The sequence below is a fragment of the Xenopus laevis genome, chromosome 4S, assembly GCF_017654675.1.
Source record: "Xenopus laevis strain J_2021 chromosome 4S, Xenopus_laevis_v10.1, whole genome shotgun sequence".
NCBI lineage: Eukaryota > Metazoa > Chordata > Amphibia > Anura > Pipidae > Xenopus > Xenopus laevis.
The window spans coordinates 43,415,020-43,431,046 of NC_054378.1; the positions used below are offsets into that span (position 1 = coordinate 43,415,020).

Below are 16,027 nucleotides of genomic sequence, written 5' to 3' on the forward strand. Positions count from 1 at the left end.
AGTACCAGAAGACGTGTTAATTAAAGACTGTTAATTTTTTTGCTGAATAAACACATGAAAATTCAGTTTGTCCTTATTTTTCTTTGTTTATTTTACCTTTATCATTAGATACTTATTGAATAAAGATAAAAATGTATATCTTAAAAAAGAGAAAACTTTACATGGGGTGTACTTACTTTATCACATGACTGCATATATCATTTGCTGATTTATGCTGACTCCATTCTCAATTAAGGGATCCAAAACACTGAATATAACTCCTCCCCTTCCTTTTATATATGGACTCCTAGATTAGGAGAGGGACTTGTATAAGTTCTCCCACTCGTCCTGCTCATGAAAACATCTTGCTGAAGATCTAAATTATGATAGGTCGTCTATTCTGCCATAGTGGCTTAAGAACTAAATGTTTTAACCTTTAAACGAGTAGAAAAAGAACAGAAAACAAAACACAAATTTAGTAAAGCAAAAGTAAAGATAGACAGATAGATAGATACATAGATACATAGATAGATACATCTGGGAGTGGGAATACCTTGATTTGAATGTTTCATGAGTAAGAAAAAGCTGAAGGTTTATACAAAAATCATCACAACTGGCTAATGTAAGCACTACCCAGCTGTGTGCACTTGTAAAGTTGTTCTAATCCCCCTCCTTGCTATAAACAGGAAAGTACATATTATGAACTTACAGGCCTGCATTCACAAATAATAAAACTCCTTCTTTGTCCAAGCCAAGTCCCCTTTTATAGCTAGTAGTATTTGCTTGCATTTCTATAGCTTTCTTAAAAAATTAGAGTTTCCTTCCCCATAATGGTGGTAGATGTTAGTAAATCATTTTTAGGGGCTGGCATGATTTTTATCATATCACTGATCTCCTTTTGAGATATACAGTACATATAAATGCAAAAATAGAAATGTTGTTTGATATGGAATGCTTTCAATGAAAATCAGTTCTCTTGATTAACCTATATGTTAGCTTTTCTCTTTAAGGAAATGCAAGGCAGATCCTTGTTTTGTCCATAGTGTGCCAAGCACATACACAGAGTTATGTATGATAAACCACACACCTGGATGTCCAAACAGTATTCATCTGATTATTGACTAGTCCACAAGTTGAGAAACTAAATGGGATGGGAAGCTGGGGGAGAAGTGAAGTGCCTGCCTCAAGCCAACAAGCTTCTGTCCATATCAATGAGCTTTAGCGTGGTCATCCACTGGCCAATATTATTTGACAGTTTGCAGATCAGCCTGCTGAACAATCTTTTTCAACATATTTGTTTGAAAAGGCTGACCAATATCCCTGGTACAAAGATACTGCTTTGGTTGTTGACTCCACAATATGTACTGAAAATAATTTTGTACAATTGTATTGGTCTTTGCACAACCAGCTTTTCCACATTGAATCAGATTTGCAACTGGCCAACCACACTGCTTTTGACTTTGAACTTGAAATTGGCCCTTAAAAGACCAAAGGTCTAGGTTACATGCTTTTATTCCATGTGACTTGTATATAAAGCACTTAAGGCTTTAATAGCCCAAAACTTAATACACTAAATGATTCCTCTTAATACAGAACAATACTTGGAGATAAACATTGTAATCCCTGTACTTCGCACACAGCAGCCCTGAATGGATTTTTCATATTTGCTGGAACACAACAAATTACTGTTTTTAAAACGGACCCCCCCCCTCCTAATTATGCTCATTTCTTTTTGCCTATTTTTAGGAGATTTGCATTTCCAGTTTTCTCTCTGTGCAGAAATATTGAGCAAGGACTGGTTCAGTTTACCGGCTGCTGCTGATTTTGTGTGTTTGCAGTGTGAATGGTGGACGTGATATTTCAAACAGCAGATCAGTGAGTTTATGTATAGGGTGCCCGGAAATTTTTCCAAATAAACACAGCTTGATTCAACTTGGGTGGGCAGGCTTATCAACAGACTAATTCTCTAAACAAATGAAGGAAAACCCCAGAAACCCATTGGCTGGTACCAGAAAGACACGTGGAGAAAGCTTGGAGGTTTCTTCCCCCCCTTCTTCTTTTGCAATGAAATTTTAATTAATGTGGGTGGGCTGAGAAATGGAGGACTGTTTATCATAGACAATTTATTTTCCAGTGCTAAGTCAACATAAAATAGCAAACTTACAACAATTATTTAACATTTTTAAGCAATGAAAAAGGGGACAGGGAGAGTACAAGCTGGGGAAGCTAGACTGGTGGGATCCAGACTGCAGCTGAAGGAAAGCCCTACAGGAACTCTCTCCGGCTTCTCTAGTCTCAGTGCTGCAGGAAAGCTCGATTATGAGCAGGATATACAGCAGCTCCCTGCCTCAGCTAGCCACTGACTTGCACAGATCACCACTAGTCTACCTGTATGGGCCAGAAAGGGCAATAATGCCAGCCTTGGGCTTTGCCTCTACCAATGCTGTATCCAGACAAGAGCCTCCCCAGAAGCCACCTTACAGCTACATTGCCTTGATAGCCATGGCCATTAAGGACTCCCCGGATCATAGAGTAACTCTCAATGGGATTTACCAGTTCATTATGGATCACTTTCCTTTCTATCATGACAACAAGCAAGGCTGGCAGAACTCGATCAGGCACAACCTGTCTCTCAATGACTGCTTCGTTAAAGTGCCCAGGGAGAAGGGAAGACCTGGTAAGGGCAGTTACTGGACTTTGGACCCCAAGTGCCTTGATATGTTTGAAAATGGGAACTTCAGGCGCAGGAAAAGGAAACCCAAACCTCTTTTATGTCAGGAAGGCAAGAGGTACAAGGCGGAGGCAGCTGTAGACTCCAGGCTGGGGGATGGTACAGGTAACAGCAGTTTCTGTAAGGTGCCAGGCAACAACGGAAGCCGAGATGCTCCCTCCAGCAGGAACCAAACATCTGCTAGCGAGAAAGAATCCGCAGGGGAGACGTCTTCTTCTGAGGATGAAGGGGGCTCTGGGGATTACATGAAAGCCTCACCAGCTCCTGAATGTCTTAACCCAGATCAGAGCAGTGGCTCCTACTGGAACAATGTGCATCCATCCTTCTACTTGTCCGTCCCACTCCTGTCTGACCAGGTGACCTTACCTACCCAGAAGGAGGAGAGCAGGGGCAGCCAAGCTCGTTACCTAGGCAACAGTTTGCATGATTTTGGGCATTTGGGAGCCCCCAGCCCGGGATGTAACAAAGAGAAGCCAGCTGATGCCAACAACGCCAAGGAAGCTGAGCAACTATCCCAGAAAAGCTCCAGGAGCTTCAGCATAGACAGCATCCTCTCTAGAAGTGACCAATCGGCTCCCGAGTACGGGGCCCCTGCACCTCCTGCTGTGTCAAAGGAGGACAATGTAGCAGCTAGTTATAGGTGCCCTTCTCTCTGCCCACTCTTCAACGCCTCCCTAATGGCTGATTCCCAGGTGCAAGGTAAATTCTATCACATCGGGCTCCCTGTCATTTCCTATTTCCCTTTAACCCTTTCAGACGCACGTTTTGCCCCGTAAAGCCCTCGCAAGCATCTACTTGTGAGTAACTACGACCACAGCTGTATCAATGAATGTGGAAAACGTGTCACACTTCAAATGCTGTGTAACTACAACTCCCAGCTCCCTCCTCTCCCCCACTGGGTTATCCATGGAATGCTAGGAGTTATAGTTCAACAGCATCAATGGAAAATGGGAGGAGAGTGCCAGACACATCTTCAAATTAAAGCCAGGAAATAGTTTTGTATATTTATATATTCTAGCATTGCTTCTCCCCCGAACACCAATGACATAGTGCAGCTCTCTGTCTCCCCAATGGCAGTATCACATAGCCAAGCTTAGTTAGTTCTTGTGCAAACCTTATATACCCACACGCTGCTTGCACTACTCATACCTCCATTTTGTATATTTGTCACTGCTATTTCTATTTAATGCTGTTCTGGTTGTTAAAATAGTTGAGTATTTGCTAGAACGTGTAGCAGCCCCACAGCTGCTTCATTCCATTGGTTTTACCTGACTCCATTCTGGAATAAAAGCTCTCTATATACTTGCCTTGTCTATGCGTTTTAATTCCCACAGAAGTCATATTTTGTAATATTAAAAATACAATACAAATATGATAGACAGGTTTCCCTGTTAAAATGTTAAAGCTTGTAGGAAGATTTAACATTTCCAAATGGTATCTTGCTCCCTGCATCTTTAGTTATAGCAGTTAACATTTGGTGTTGTCATTTCCATTACAAGTTTAAATCAGGGGTATTTTATTTTCACTGACCCTCAAATATATTGTTAAAATGATATTCTAAGATTTAAGCTTTACTGTTTCTATGGTAAACTGTGTTGGGCTTAGTCCTACTTCCAGGCGTGTTCCCATACAATTCTGTCTTCTCAGGAGGGACATCATGAAACAGAGAGGGATAAGGGGAAAGATTGTTTAATTTCAGGTAATTGTGACGTCATCCTAATCATAGAATGGATACACATGGTCACACTGTAGATCTATGTGCAGATAGAAAGCATTTTCCAGTTATTTATCATCACATCATTTCAATTATTTGTCTATATAAATGCACTTTATGTTATAAACATATCCATTAACAAATATATATTTTAACCTCACCAGGTAAAATGTACAGAAAGCATTACAGCCCTATATAGTAAACATTTTTAACTTATGAATACATAATGGTATTAACTTTTTTGTGCCTGAACACAATTTGCTGTTCTGAGAGACTCAGATTGGAAAAAAATGATAAATATATATTTTTTATTTTATAGTTCTCCATACTTAAATAATATGGTAGGGCATTGCAATTGGTAGATTGCAGTTGGTCTGTCAAGTTTTAACATCTGGTCTACGGATGTATCCCATCAGCTTACGTGGGAGGTCCCAGACAGAATTCAGCCTCCTCCAAGGCCCATTATTGATTCCCTTGTTCAGCATGAGGGACAGAATGAGTTGATGTGTGCTGTTTAGATAGGTACCTGTGTGTTTGCCCCAAGGGCTCAACTAATGGAATAAAAGGGATCTGGCCTGTGCCAGGCAGAGTAACTGTAATTGGCATTAGGGATGCATGGGACTCTTGTATCTATAACTGCTTTATTCTTTCCTTACACTATAACACATAGCACTGTTAAACTGAAAGAAGTAGTTCTCATTTAAAGTTTAGTATGTTAAACCATGTCCTGTCCTCAGCAACATTTTAACTGGTCATCATTTCAAATTTTTTTTAATAGTTTTTGAATTGTTTGCCTTTCTTTTTTACCTCTTTCCATCTTTCAAATATCAGGCACTGCCCCCAGTCAAACAATAATTCATTGCTCTTCCAGGTTAGAATATTTTTGTTATTTTCCTTTTTATAACTTATCTATCTATTCAGGCCCTCTCCTATTAATTTTCAAACCACTGCCTGGTTGCTAGGGTAAATTGGACCATAGCAACCAGATAGCTCCTGGAAATCAAACTGGAAAGCTGCTGAACAAAAGCATATTTCCCAAACTACAAAAGTGCAAATTGTCTTCAAAGGTCCCTGTTTATTGCATACTAAAATAATACTTTTAAAGGTGAACTACCTCTTTCCAGCTTTCAAATAGTGGTCACTGCCCCCAGTCAAACAATAAATCATTGCTCCTCCAGGTTACAATTTTGTTCTGTTATTATTCCTTTTTATTACTTATCTATCTGTTCTGGCTCTCTCCTATTCATCTTCCAGGCTCTCATTCAAACTACTGCCTGGTTGCTAGGGTAAATTGGACCATAGCAACCAGATAGCTCCTGGAAATCAAACTGGAGAGCTGCTGAATTGTTTTTTAAATATTTCCCAAACTGCAGTGCAAATTGCCTACAAAGGCCCCTATATATATCATACTAAAATAATACTATTAAAGGTGAACTACCTTTAAGCAAAGTAGAGCAACACAAACCTGGAATGCCAAAGAGTCTAATGGGGATGGGGTTTATTAGCAAAGCTAGATTGATCATATATATATATATTTACAGTTAAATGTGGTAAAATGACACAGGATGATGTAGCAGTTATTTAAGCTGTTTAATATTATGTTTCCCAATTGTAATTGAATTGCTTTCCCCATTATCTAGCGAGAATTAGTTTTGTAGTCAGCTGGTTTGCTTTGCTTTCTGTTCTTTCTCTAGAAAATATCAACAGTGATTCCCTTTATTTTGTGTTGATTTTCTGTGTACTTCTGTACCTTCTATAGCTAATTAACAAGCTACAAATATAAAAGAACTGAATTTCTAGCACATTTCATTTATACGTACTCTCTCAGAATGCTCCTGGCTTTCTGTTGTAATGCTACAGTATTGCTCTGGGATGCTGTATGTCACATTGAAGAGAATGCCTGTGTCCACTCATCTAGCTAGATACAGCACATTGATCCCAGCTACATTATAATCTGCAACAGAATAAAAACATTGCCATACAAATATGTATGAATGATATGAAATATATTTATATTTCTTGTTCTTTTTTTACATAGTTGCATTTAATAAAATAAGCATATGTTGAAAGCTCCAGACTGCCTTAAAATTGTCCCTAAACTATTCAGGTTGTAAATGGCTAACCACATCTCACTTCCCACAAGCCTATTAGCATTTCATCAAGGGAGTGGTTCCTTTTGTGCTGCTTGTGCTGAATGATATTTGTCCCTCTACATACAGAATATTAAAGACAGACTATCGCTTGAATAGACAGCGCTTTTGCGAATGAGCTTTCGGCACTTGTAAGAATATGGTGTCACCAGGGGTGCTTAACCAATGAGGCGAGTTGAGGCTGTCGCCTCAGGCAGCAGCGCCCCACTAGGTGCCAGGGGCAGCAAAAATGTTGCTCCTGGTACTTTAAGAGCAAATTTCCAGGGGAGGGGGGGCAGCAGCAACTGCTGCTGCCTCAGGCGCTGGAGGGGCCAGGATCGCCCCTGGGTGTCACCGCAGGATTCTGATGGAGAATTATTATTCAAATTAACTTTTCATTCTGGGAAGGCAATTTTTTGAAGGTGTCCAACCTTGAATGAAAATATCGATGCATCTAATTGGTTCATTTCATTAGCCTGGTATAGTGCACAGACTCTTTAAAATTAATATACGGAAATGCTGAAAATGTTATTTATATTTTATACTTTCAGTTGGTTTTTTATTGGAATGCAGACTTGTCCCTTCCCACCTCCCTTCATTGCTTATTCATGCTGCATTTATTGAAAAAGGATACCATTTCCCCCCCCCCCCTGTATTTTAAAATGTAACTGTAAAAACTGTAGCTGGATTATTCTATCCCTTCATTCCTTCCGCTCGCCTGCCTTAGGGAAATGACTTTGTAGCACATTTCTAGTGATAGGAAAATGATTGCAAAAGCAATGGTTTTATTTAATCATATAATCAGAATCATATCATTTAAAAAGAAATCTCACATATTTACTGCCATGGGGTAAAGTTGCTAAATTGGCGTTTTCTGAAAATATGAAATAGAATGTTAAAAACAATACTAAGAAACCCCAAAACAACTGCAGGGTTCCCCAAAATCATTATCAGGAGGCTTTTTGATAAATCGCAATATCTATATATCAATAGGATGTTTTAACATTGAAATAACATTTTGAGGACATTGCTTTTTACCAAGACGTAGGGAATTTTCGATTCATATGTAAATGTAGCCAAATGCCTAGAAATCCTGTGGACCTAAAAAAAAAATGAAGTTTTCAAGGAGCCAGAGTTTCCTTACAGATTTGTTGTTAACTTAAATAAATAAGGGACACTAATCCGCAATGTTAAACATTACTATTTCAGTTGGGGGGGGGGGGGGTGTTACCGTCACACTCAGGATTTTACTTTAGGATATTCTGTAGGGGGCAGCTGCCATTCTGCAACTTAGTTTTCACAAAAGAATACTATTAACTTCCTTTAACAAGGTAACCTTTTTATTTTACTTTACAAACAAATAAATACTGTGAGGTGCACATAAATAAGGAGATCACAAAACTACAATTTTTTCCCAGATAAAAATGTCAAAAAAACTCCTTATGTGCTATAAGCCTTTGTCCCTGTTCACACTTGCCATTTGTTTGTTTGTAGTGAGACCAACTGCTGACTGTAATTCACTGGACCCAAAAGTGAAACTATCAAAGAGTATATTCTGGCACAATCCAAAGTTACAGCAGAAATAGTCGGCACAGAGACTTATATTTATTAGAGCATGTTGTATGGGACCTAATGGCATCTGGACAACTAAATGAGCACTTACTATTATGGCAGACTGTAATACAAAGAGCTGTGACTTGGTATAATGGAATAATAATTTACAGTCTGCCAAATAATTTTGTTGCTACCATCACGTGTTAGTGGTAAAACAGGGATAGTCTGGAATCAATAATAATGATAATTATTTGGTTAAAATAACCTTTCTGAAAACAATGAAATGTAAATTTCACCAAAATAAAATACATTTCCCCCTCATTCTTCACAGATTTTGTGGTTGCACTAATATATAACGCATAATAATACATTTTCTTTTTTTCCTGGTCCCCTGAAAAATGTAAAGGTTTTTGGCTGTAATAGCAGCTGTAAAGGTTTTTGCCTGTAATAGCAAAAATCGGTGTAAATTACGACCAGTGTGATCATTTTATTTACAAATATATATTTAAAATATGAATTTTAGGTTGTAGGTGAAATCATTCATAGTTTACTAAAGGATTTTGATTATATCACTTGTTGTGCTAATAATTAGAGTAACTATCACCAGAGTGATATTATCACATTATTCATCAAATTTAAAAACATGGCTCAGCGGTATTAAAGTTATTTGTAAAGTTGCATTAAAAGATTTATCTGTCTGCCCTTTGCTATTATCCGCACTACAGTTCTGATTTAATGTCCAGCCAATACTACTATTCCAACAATACCTTTCTCTGCAATTAACAGACCAGCGAAGGAGAATCACAGAAATGTGCAAGGCACTCTGGGAACGTCTTTGCTGGACTGATTCCTGAAGTATTTTTTTGTTAAGTCAGAACCAGCAATGCAAAAACTACAGATTATTATGACAATGACAAAATTACACAGCCCTTTACAGACTTTATACATCATTCATATCAGTCCTTGAAGCTTACAATTTAAGGTCACACGCTGGAGTCAATTAACCTGCCCATATGTTTTGATGGAATGGGAGGAATCTGGAGTACTCGTAAGGAAACCCAGCATTACTAGTAGGGAAACCCACCATAATGCTTTCAAGAGCAACTACATATACAAATTACTTGAAAATTATTGAAAGTTACTTTTATTTCATTTCAATATGCAAAATCTAACTTATTATATCTAGCTTTGATGAAATAGGTCCATAGTAGCATTTTTATCAAAAGAGTGGTTAAGTCACTCAACCAGAATTATATATGTATATATATATATATATATCAGGATTGCAGAAGTCAGGATTGTCAAAACAGGCAGGGGTCACAACAGATATCAGATATCAGACAGAATTCAGGCTCAGAAGCACCAGGAAATCACTAAAAATTATCCTATAACGGGCAACTAAAAAATACAAAATGTCCCTTTAAATCCATTTGAATTTCACGTCATTGCGCGCTGGCGTCAACACGCCAGCGTGCATGCGCCTATAAATAGAGAAGATGCGTCCCGCTCGCACACTAGGTCACCAGCGCACAACAGAAGAGGAGCGGCATGGCGGGTGTTCCCGCCGATGGCGCAGCGGGCATCCCCGCTGCACCACTAGACCACCAGGGTGAGTTATCACACTCAAGTTGTAACACCAGTGCACATAATTGCAAATAATGAAGCTCACAAACAGTTTGTGGGTACTTGCATAACCCACCTTACTGCACATGCAAACAAAGAGCACATTTTGCACCCAAATCAGAACAATTTGTATGTTCTCCACATGTGTGTAGGTTTCCTCCCACACTCCAAAAACATGGTTAATTGGCTTCTGAAGAATTTTGACTGTAGTGCTCTGCTGGGGCAAGGAGCGTTGTGAATGATGTTTAATCTCTGTAAAGTGCTGCATAACGTGTCTGTGTTATATAAATAAACCTAATAACATTGCTGTAATGTCTATGTCTTGTAGCCTTAAAAAGATTAATTGTATTCTTTGGGATACAGCACATGGACTACAAATTGTAGCACAGACTGACCAGAGCTAGTTGTTCTCCTTGTTGATTTAGTGAGTAGCTCACAAAAAAAGAACCAATCTTTCTTAGGGTGCATGCCACAAACTTACTGGTGTTTTCTGAATATTTCTTTGATGCTTTTAGGAACATGGTTTTCAATCAAAAAGTACAAACATATAAAATACAATTTGAGTTAGGGCAGGTTTATAATCTTAGCAGTTAGAAGATAGTTTCTAACTAATAAGAAAGCCAAATAAATACACAAGGATCAAGTTGACAAAGCAATTTTGCCCTAAGGCAACAATAATACATTCCTTAATTTACTTGGAAATAAATGCCACTCTTTTTCAGGGCTGAAAATATTTTGGTAAACTAAAAAAAAAAAAAAAAAAAAAAAGCCTAAATATAGTCAGACAGGGTCAGCTAAATCCCCCCCGCAGAAAGTGGTGATCAGGAATGTGCAAAGAAAGAAATACCCTGCCCAGCATTTCTGGAAACCAAGTAATATTCAGATATTCAATTTATTTCCTGACCAAATCTTTTTTGATGCAATGAATCATATGATGATATGTAAAGAATAACCCTGACTAAACAGTTGTCTTGACCATTAAAAATGTACAAAAGTACTTCAATGTCTTCTCTTCATTTTATTTTTTTTATATTTTGTACCAATTCTTTAAGGACCTTTAAACTATGCGGGCATGTCTTTTTCATATTGTATCACTGGTATTCCTACAGTTCATTCACAGATTAGCAACATGACTATCAAGAAGAACAGAAGAACACATGACAATACAATTAAAACATTAAAATGTTTTTATTTCTACATATTTTCATTTACTTAACATAACACAAGACTTTCAGACTCAAACACTTTATGCTGAAGAACATGCTCCAAATAAAATGATGTATTCACATACAAGTATGGCATACATTATAGGGAAACCCATTATCCAGAAAGCTTCGAATTACTGGAAGGCCATCTCTCAAAGACTTGATTCTAATCAAATGATTCAAAGTTTTAAACCATATTTCCGTTTTCTCTGTAGCAAATAATTCTACTTTTTAAAAAGAATTTACTTTTTCCTCTTTAATAATAAGAGTACTTTGGTACTACTTTGGTAATTAAGTGTATAAATCCATACTAATAAGTTTATTTAATGGTTTAATGTGTCTTAATAGACAATAGTATGTAGTACATTAGTATGGTGGTCGAGATTACTCAAAAACCCCTTATTTGGAAAAACCAAGTCCCAAGCATTCTGAATGAAATTGCACTACTGGCACACAGCAGTTTCTACGTTGAGAAATTACCCTAAAGCTGGTCATACAATATAAACTGCTCACTTGGTGAAATTGCCAAATTCACACTTTTTCACCAATATGCCCCCTGTAGGTGGGCAATATTGGGCTACACCAATCGTTTGGTCGTGTGCGAATGATTGGATCATGATTTCTGCTCTGTAGGCCATCAAATTAAAGACCATATCAACACATATCAAACCTGCCTGTTTCACCTCTACCTGATCTTTGGCCAGATATCAGTCGGATAGGCCCATCCGAGAGCCCATACACAGTCAGATAAAAACTTTATACTTTTATGTTCCTTGTATGACTTTTATTATATTCCCCCTTGAGAATCTCAGATCAGATTCATCACAATTTATTTCCTTCTACTCAGACAGTGAACAAGGCATAGAATTATGTGTAGAACATTCCTTCTCTAGGTATTTAGGTTCCTCTAAAAAAAAAAAACCTGCAAATAATGTACAGTGTGAAATACTAAAGCTTTACTCTTTATTGAGGTAGAGTGTAATAGGAAAGAAGCACAGTCTACAAATAGTCAGTGATGGGCGAATTTCTCCCGTTTCGCTGAAAAAATTGTGAATTTCCCGCAAAATTTGCGAAACGCCAAAAATGTACCAAAAAAAATTGAGAAAATCGAAATTGACACTCGCGTCCAATTTTGGACGTGTGTCCAAAAAGTCGTTTGCGTAAATTTTGACATCAATGGGCAACGATTTTGACGCGCGTCCAAAAATTTTTGTCGCAGGTGAATTTTCGCAGGAGATTTGTGAATTTATTAGACAGCGGCAAAATGCAGAAAGTCGCAGTGAATTCGTGACAGGTGAATTTATTTGCCCATCCCTACAAATATTGAGTATTTTCTATTAAACTGTGATGAACTTTTCTTGTAAAATCAATGGATGGGAATAACTATATAGCATTATCGCTTAATTCATCAGTGTTATGAAACACCAAAGTCATATGGTACATGGTTATCAGACAAGTCTATCCTTCTTTGTCCCTTTCTCTAAAATAACCACCAGTTAATTAGATTGTATGGCACAATATATATGATGAAATACTCTGCTCTTTTTCCAGATATGATAAGATTAGAGAGCTGAACACGTACATAAATATACTTCCAATCATTCACACCAACACTTTCGCTGGAGCTGAGCAGATTAAAGAGATTAAATAACTACCCATGTTGGCTACCTGGAATTTGTTAACATTCCTGATTCTCCTTCGCAAAATGGTTAGTGGCCTGCAGTGCTTTGTTTCTAGGGTTGTCTTACCATTGGGTTTTCTTTGGCTTGCAAATAGAAGGGGTTGTAGATTGCGTTTGAAGTTTTTTTTCCATATATTGATGAATGAGCTGCTATAAATAACTGAAAAGGGCCTAGAATTTGAAATAATAATAGAAAATGGGAATGGAGCAGAATTTATTGCATTACTACGTGAAATGCCTTAATGGGCTTCATGCCGCTTTGCTTAATTTTTGCAGATGTGAAAACAGTATTCCAATTATTTTAACAAGTTTTACAGAGAATAGTTAAACATGGGCTATTTACGATAACGATTAAATTCCCTGAGACGCACACACATGGAGCAATTTCTTTTTACGTAGGAAAATATATTACAGAGTTAAAAGCAGAAGTGCCACCAATTTGACCTCTTTTTTGATATGTTTCCAAAGACAAAAATCAATGTAACAGACCACCCCTAACATCAAGAATTCCATGCTGGGATGAAACCATGGAGTGCTCATAAATCATACGTTTGCAGTCTGATGTAGGACCACCACATGTCACATGAAGTGAAACAATGGACTGACTGGTGTGCTTTTTGGAAGATTGTCCTTAGAAAGAGACCACAGGTAAGAGAGGCTACGTGTCGTGGTACTTTATTGCTTTATAGTGTACAGGCACTGCATGTCCTATGTGCTTTATGCTTTGACCACACACTTGGATACAAAGCAATGTGCTATTTGGGTGCAACTTCAGCAGCTGAAGTTAGGTTCTGTGTTGCATATCTGTAAACTTTTGCTACTTTTGCTATTGCACCACAACCCATAACCCTTTTCATAGTTCCAGATAGGCCAATTGGTTGGTAGTTGGGTCATTTAGGGGTGTCGCAATGCTGTTTCTTTCAGAAAAGCCTGTCAGACCATTACAATATAGGATTCATCTACTAACTAATGCAGGGGGTCCACAACCTTTTTTACCGATGAGCAACATTCAGGTCTAAAAAGAGTTGCGAGCAACACAAGCATGAAGAATGTTTCTTGGTGGAGCAAAATTAGTGCTGGCGGACCATTTGGTAGCCCTGTGCAGACTGGCAGCCTACAGGAAGCTCTGATTGGCAGTAAATCTGTTTTTTATGCAACCAAAATTTGTCTCTAAACCAGGAATTCAAAAATAAGAACCTGCTTTGAGGCCACTGGGAGCAACTTTCACGGGGTTGGTGAACAACATGTTGCTCACAAGCCACTGGTTGGGGATCACTGAACTAATGCATACTATCTCTGTATGTTTTAGTCTAAACACTATCCATTTATCTATCATCTTTTTAAGGTTGTGTGCATGGAAGTGCAGCAGCTTGCATTTTGAGCCCCTTTCAGCACCAAAACCAGAGGGAAGCAGCAAAAGCACCTGCATTAGAAGCAATCATAAATGAAAAAGAAAGCCTGGTTAGTAATCTGCTGAGTATTCTTTCAAAATTTAGGGAAAAAGACGAGCACAATCAGCGAAAATATTTTTATTGCAGTTTTTATCATCCAAATTCAGTTTAATATCAATATACAATATCACACACTTTCATAAAACATCTAATTTTCTTCTATGGTTTTAAAATCAGGATCCCTAGTGTCCCTTATTGGACAAGGGAGGTCAACTCAGCACCACACTATGATAACTCTGTCTCTTCACCCTTCCTGTATCATCTGTTTTGAGTCTGCTACTAACTACTGAATTTCATCCTTATGTTGAGTGCCAAAGCTCATCTACCCTTATCCATGTTAAATGTCCTCACTGTAGTCTGTCCACTCTGAAACCTGTGGAGTAGCATTAGGTTGCAATACAGATAGAGCTCCAGAATTATACTGTAAGCTTCACTGGGGCAGGGTGAGGGTCTGATGTGATTGATGAACAATCTCTGTAAAGTGCTGCATAAATATGTCTGCACTATATAAAGTTTAATAAAGGATAACAAGATTATGCCAATGTACTGTAACTATAAGAATAAAGCCTATTTTTAGACAATATTCAGAGACAAGTACAATTTTATCCTAGAATTACTATACAGCAGCACCCTAGTGATTTGTGGGATTGTGAAATGTAATTGACCCAATAAATATGAAGAAGGAGTCGTATTTTAACATATCATATAGTCTGAGTCAGCATCTGTGGAAGTTGTTGAGCTTGTGCAAGATATTTCAAATGTAATTTTAGACCTGTTTTTCTGGTGTGTGTGCAGACGGCTATGTTATAGATCCAACTGCTTTCTTCTGTAATATACAGATTGACATGTGTAAGTCTGCTGTGTTCTGTTGGGAGAAATATCTTGTCTGTACAGTCATTACCACATCACTTCCCATCTAACTAGTCTGGTTTGATGGTTTTAAATGTAAAATAGGGAAGATGACTGGCTTATGAGAACGGATTGTCTTCCATGGTTTTTCCTTTCAACATAAAATAAAGAATGAAAGCATGGCTTATGGCTATGTATCACAGGGCCGGATTTACAAACCGGCACCACTAGACCCGCTGTCGTTCGTCCCCTCTCTTATTCACTCAAATTATCATCATCAGGACCAGAGCAATGGGGATAGGTGCACAGGAAATCTAAAAAACGATCTACTGTGCATCCCCAGTGTTTATGAACCAATGTGGGTGTAGTTGGACAGCATGTCCCCCCCTAAAATCCTACCACTCTAGGCCTGGGCTTTGGTGGCTTCTCCACAAATCCAGCCTGGTTGAACTTGGAATAAAAATAACAGAAGGGCGTGCTCCCATCGTGTAACAGTGTATTGGAAGTGATGTTATTTGAAGCAGAAAAGAAGCAGAAAGAAGGGATGTGATGAGCTGTTTAGTGGAGAAAAATGTTCTACTGGTTCCAAACTCACCCACACAAATAACTGTATTTTCTCTCTACTTACAGCTGCATTTAACTCCCCACTACCCTTCCAATACTTTATTTTCACTATGGGTATGTGCAAGTACCCGTGGGTACCCAACCCACAGAAGGACCGTATGTTAGAGTATGAAACTGGTCTCTAAAATTGCATATGTAATATACAAGTCATGCAGGCACCCTTCAACAATAAAATCATTCTAGCTACTTTTTAGAAACTCAGCTAAAATCTCAAAAGAAGACATTGGTTGGTTCATCATAGTTTTAGCCCATGAGAAATACAAAATATATTTCACTTTCTCCACTTAACAGGGAAATAGAAATTTTTAAGACTAGCGAGATCTGAGATGCTGTTGCTTTTGCTGGATGTAATGGAGGAAAATGTGCCCCTCCCCCAAAAAAGCCACTACATGCTACTGTATTCGGCTTTACACCCTAAGGCGTTGGCTTTGTTTGTGAAGTGGCTCAGCAATTTTCAATGTGGCCAAGTTTTATTTTGTATTTTTGA

At 38.1% G+C, this 16,027-nt stretch overlaps 1 protein-coding gene across 1 annotated transcript; it reads left to right on the forward strand.

The window, feature by feature from the left end:
* Positions 1–1,011: 1,011 nt before the first annotated feature.
* Positions 1,012–4,012, forward strand: foxl1.S (forkhead box L1 S homeolog). Its single transcript, XM_018259925.2, has one exon. The coding sequence runs from the start codon at positions 2,299–2,301 to the stop codon at positions 3,484–3,486; it is 1,188 nt and encodes a 395-aa protein (XP_018115414.1). The 5' UTR covers positions 1,012–2,298; the 3' UTR covers positions 3,487–4,012.
* The last annotated feature ends 12,015 nt before the right edge of the window (positions 4,013–16,027 follow it).